Source organism: Armigeres subalbatus, chromosome 3 (assembly GCF_024139115.2).
Source record: "Armigeres subalbatus isolate Guangzhou_Male chromosome 3, GZ_Asu_2, whole genome shotgun sequence".
Taxonomy (NCBI): Eukaryota; Metazoa; Arthropoda; class Insecta; order Diptera; family Culicidae; genus Armigeres; species Armigeres subalbatus.
The window spans coordinates 15,224,998-15,230,346 of record NC_085141.1 but is presented as its reverse complement, the minus strand read 5'-3'; the positions used below and the strand labels follow the sequence as shown (position 1 = coordinate 15,230,346).

The 5,349-nt window shown below is 39.9% G+C and overlaps 1 protein-coding gene across 1 annotated transcript; it reads left to right on the top strand.

The window, feature by feature from the left end:
• Positions 1 to 2,747: 2,747 nt before the first annotated feature.
• Positions 2,748 to 3,467, top strand: LOC134221491 (uncharacterized). Its single transcript, XM_062700685.1, has 2 exons — positions 2,748 to 2,949; positions 3,012 to 3,467. Exons 1-2 carry the CDS (start codon positions 2,890 to 2,892, stop codon positions 3,465 to 3,467), a joined length of 516 nt encoding a protein of 171 aa, XP_062556669.1. The 5' UTR covers positions 2,748 to 2,889.
• Positions 3,468 to 5,349: the final 1,882 nt, after the last annotated feature.

Here is a 5,349-nt window from a genome sequence, read left to right as displayed (position 1 = left end):
CGCTATTCAAATTAATTCATGAAAAAAATGTTACTTAGGACCTTTTGAAAAGTTAAGCGAGAATTGATCAAATTGCGGTGGTCCTGTCGATGGCGGTGGCCCAACGTCACCATGTGAGTTTACTCAAAGCTCTCAGTAAGTCGACACCACGCGGATCATGAATCAAGAGAAACAGAGTAAAGTGAAAGTCGTCGATAATCTTACTCACTTTGTTTCTGATATTTGTTTCTGGTAGCAGGCCGCAAGCCTGTAGACATTCTCTACGCTTATTGATATGCTTTCTTGGAGACAGATTCTTACGACTAGGATGTCCTCGTTGAACTCTAACAAGTTGAAGTGGTTGTCCCAAGGGACCCCTTTCGTGACATAATGCCGGGTTTTGGTCTCTACCTTAGGTAGATTCTTCCATGTGATGGCTGTGTATGTGTAGACTTGACTAGACTACCTTAAGTACCTACTTGTACCTTTCTCCGAATGAGGGATCCATAGAGTCGGAAGATGTACGGCAAACTTCCTGTAAGCCGATCACCCAGCGGGAGGGGGGTGGGGCTATTATTGATTTACAGCTGTAGGCTCGGCAAGTTATTCCAATAGTCAATGGAGAAAGAGCTTGCCTAGCTATAGGGTCAACGTGTGGAGCTGAACCAAGAGTAAACTGCTGAACATGGTAGCACTTATCGCCATGGTTGGGGTGCCCGAGGTGCTTAGGATGCTGGATCTGTTGGGACTCATAACCATGGTTGGTGTCATGGGATTTCTGGAAAGCGGGTTGACCGGGGTGCCTAGAGAGGCTTTACTCGCAACTTTGAGTGTTCCGACAGTATTTGGAAGGTGGTAGATCTGTTTGGATGAAATGGTGTTACAAGCTTGTATTCTACGTCTTCTGTCGGCGAAGAGCAAAGCGTCCGCATAGAGCTTTTTGGCCATTTCAGATTTTCGGACCAGACCCATTTCAATTTTCCTTCCATTCCTGAATCTCTCGCTATCTCGATGGTCCCTTCAATATTGAGATGAGATATGGAGAGGCGACTGTACTTGTTTTGACATCTAAAACTACTTGCTGCGACATATAAAAGCTCCAACTACAACTACAATCATAGGGCTGGTAGACGCAAAATACGTAAACTTGAGGCCGAATCTAATAGAATACTCAACGAGATTGTACATTCAAATAAATGCATACATTCAATCCATATTATTAAGACGGGGATACTTTCGAGTTAACCAAAATTTTCCTCTGGTTGCTTTAGGAAAATCAACTTCTATGTTCTTCATGCCTGCCGAATTCTAACGGAACTATCAAAATCTATACTTTAGTCTCTAATTCTATCATTAGAACATCCGTAAAAATGATCAAAGAAATGTTTGCATAGATTAAAATATCGTCGAGTATTAGTTTCAAGACATGCGTATATTGATGAAACTTTCAAAATTCTTCTGTTACAAAAACTACAACGCACCGACTAGTATTCATCATTAGTTGTGGCATACCCTATATAGTGATTATAAAACCATCATAGCATCTAATTTATGAATTGTCTACTTTATTCTAATGTACATTTTAAATAACGTTTTACATTTCCCTTGACACATTGACATCGAGGATTCCAACTGTTGAACATGCCCGACATAACGATTGTTCTGATTCTAACATGTGTGCTCTTCATATCGTATAGCCTTGTAAGTCTGCCAACAAATTCAACTAAATAATCACAATACACTCACTGACTTATTAACCTCTCCAACACAGTCAAAAAGTTCATTTCAGTTGCAACGTTTTGAGTCTAGCCCGACTTGCGATCCCAGTTGGATTGATATCAGTTCTTTGGCCGTGCAGAACCCTGGCGGATCTAATGGGGCACCTCACCTGATGGGCACCGTAGTGGTGCAGCAAAATCTGTCACATAATTTAACCTTTCAAGGAAACATTCGAAAGGAACGTTCCACCATTTTCCACATCGCATGGTACGGCAAGCTGTGCGATATTATTCCACGGGTGTCCGAAAGGTGGTGGTTGCAGGTGGAATCCCCGCCAACAAGTATATGCCCGGTAGATGAGGGAGAATACAAGATACTTAACCTTGAACTGAACGAAAATCAAGCCTACATCGATGGGGACTACGAATTGTCCTTGACACTGAAAGAAGGTGAAAAAATTCTCTGCGATAGTGCGTTGTACTTCAGCGTGGAGACAATTGAGGATTCTTGATAATGTTAGCAAGTTAGAAAAAGATCAAAAATGAAATGCATAACCATAGTTTAGGATCAACGAAAAAATAATTCATTGCTAAAAACTTACTATACCTAATAAAGTTAAGGATCTGTGGAACAAAACCAACATCAATTGAAACACCTAAAGAGTTATGAATATTCCGCCATGGGATTCTCCAGCACATACTTCAGGAGTTCCTTTGGCACTTTCCGTTAAACTAGTATCCATATTGGATACACTTTGTGATTGCAAAGATAGGAGATCGTCTCGAAAATATGATAGACTGTGAACGTTATATCTCAGCCATTTTTCGATGGATTTCCATTTTTTTTGCCTTCGATCAAGGAAAAGCCAACGCTTCTTTGTATTTTTCTGAAAATTACTGATTTTTAATTATGTTTTATCTATAATTGGTAAAACGTTTAAAAATAGGTGAACCCAACAATCACGTACAGTCACTGCAAGCACAGACATCACAATCAAGCAACTTGCGGGTTTAGATCTAACCCTCAGTTCGAACAAGATTTCACGCAGAGCTGACGCAGAGAAGCGGAAACAGCATTTTCAACGGGGAACCTTCGCGTACGGGAACGATTATAAAATCATTAAATTATTCTATAGGAGCTTGCTATTTGTCCCATTTAACACATTACCATCAAGGCTTCCTACTTTTAAGCATGTCAGACTTCACAACTATTTTGGTATTGGCAGCAGTGTTTCTGACATCAAATGGTCTTGTAAGTCTGCAAACTCAACATAACAATCACAATGTATCCATTAATAAACCTCTCAAAAACAGCCCAAAAATGCATTCCAATTGCAACGTTTCACGCCGGGCCCGACTTGCGATCCCCGCTGGATTACGATCGATTCTTTGAAAGTACAGAACTCGGGTGGGGAACCACCCCGCTTGATGGGCACCGTAGAAGTGCTGCAAACACTGACACAAAACTTACTCATTCAGGTCGGCATTCGGAAGAAGGATTTCAACTTTTATCATGTGTTATGGTTCGGCAGATTGTGTGAAATCATTCCACAGATGTCCAAACAATGGTGGTTGCAGGTGATACCCCCTCCGATGAGTAGCCGATGTCCAGTGAAGCAGGGAAAATATAAAGTTCTTAATCTAGAATTTGATGAAAATCTTAGCTTTATGGATGGGGACTACCAATTAAGCTTAACTCTGAAGCGAGGCACCCAAATTCTCTGCGAAGCTGTATTGCACTTTGGCGTGAAAAGAATTGAGGATTCTTGAAAATGTTAGTCAGAAATGAATAGTCAGAAAAATAGAAGGAGAAAAAATTTCCGTTAGTGACGTAAATATATTGAACAAAATCTCCTTCAATTATGCGTTAACTGGTACGTGGAATGTATATTCGCAAATAATTTAGGTACATTAAACAAAACAATAGGATAGGATAATATTGATACCGTCGTAGGGGGTGAGAATGGGTCACTGTTTCAAGTAGTTGGAATGCTTGTAGAAAAGATTGATTGTATCTGAGGGTAAGTAGACTGAAATATAGAGACCTTTTTTAAAGATTTTGCTATCCGACCTCCACGCTGCCGGTGAGAGCGATAACTTTTTCTCACCCTCCAGACCATTGTCACCCCCGATGGCGGTATATAATGATAGGAAAACATTGCTGATGTTTTATATGCTGATGAGTGGTGCATGTTCACCATAAGGCGCTGCATCCGAAACTAGAATTCTCAGGCGCAAAACGGATCGAGCGTGTTCAGTTCTACGCAAGTGGACACATTTGGTGAGATTGTTTCATTGTGGTTTTACTATGGTTACGGCTGGTGTTGCGCTTTATATCGCATCTTAAGTTTGAATTAGTATGCCAAAAAAACTTTAACACCCCTAGAACAAGCTTTATAGCTGTGATTTTATACAGACACCGACAGTTGTTATGTAAGGAGGTATCTGAACAGTAGGAGTCAATTGAGCTCTGTAATTCTAACACCGAATAAGTAAGTGAAAATCAAATCTGTATATTATTGTAAATATTGAACTATTGAGACACCATCCCCGTGTCGAAACATCGGATAAATATACATCTTGTTTCAATAATTCAAGACTGCGTAGCCATCCTTAAAATCAATATTGTAAATATTATATTTAATAAACATTTTATAACAGCTTTGTAGCTGACCATTGACAAAATAATTTTGTCAATGTCAAATTAATTTGCGTCCGTGGTCTAACTTCCGCCATAGGCTTCAAAACCGAGACATTGGAATCAAAAGCGACCTCGGACCTTTCATGAAATACCAGGCAGTCTGAAATTGGTCACTGGAGCTGCAATGGAGCTAGCACTTTCTAACTCTTCACCCAACCAGCAGATGGCAGATTTTTACAGTTCTGCATAAGAACCTTACAGAAACTGTCTAAAATTTTGGCATATACAATTTCGGAAGATTTACAATTATTGTATTGAAATTAGCATTAGCATAAGCAGTTCGCACAAATTCGTAGGTGATGCAAGCCAAGATTATTGTATGAGAGTAGAATCACTTTCATCCGTTACCATAGATGTTGATTTGGGACTAATCACTAACTCTTAGATGGAAGCAATGTACTCTCCAATAGTCGAGATCTGTCCTGGCCACGTCCTTGCGAATGCTGTTAACTTCCATGCGCTGGAGTATGCCTTTCGAATAGGTAATATGTTACACAGAGTTGAAATTATCTCTTGTCATGGTTGTGGTGTATCATTCTCATACGATAATGATTGGAATTATCATTTGATAACTTCTCAGGTGTGAAAAGTTGTCGTTAATGCGGTCTATAATTATAATAATTGGTGTTCGATCGAATGTGTTTGTTTAAAATCAATCTTTGAAAATGTCACTCATTTTTCATGCACTTATCCTTAACCGATTTGCTTGCAACAAGTTGCATTCGACACAGAATACCTACTCTCCCATTGTTTCCTGTAGTATCCTAATAGAGTAGTAGGCTATGTGATGACTACATCTTCTATGCAATGGGGAAGAATACGTTTTGTTCAAGGTAGGGGAAGTTGAAATCCCTATGATTATCGATTCAGGCGCAGCAGCAACCATCATCAGTCAGAAGGTTTGGGAACAAATGAAGCAGCTTAGAGCAACGGTTCCGGAAATGCCAACGG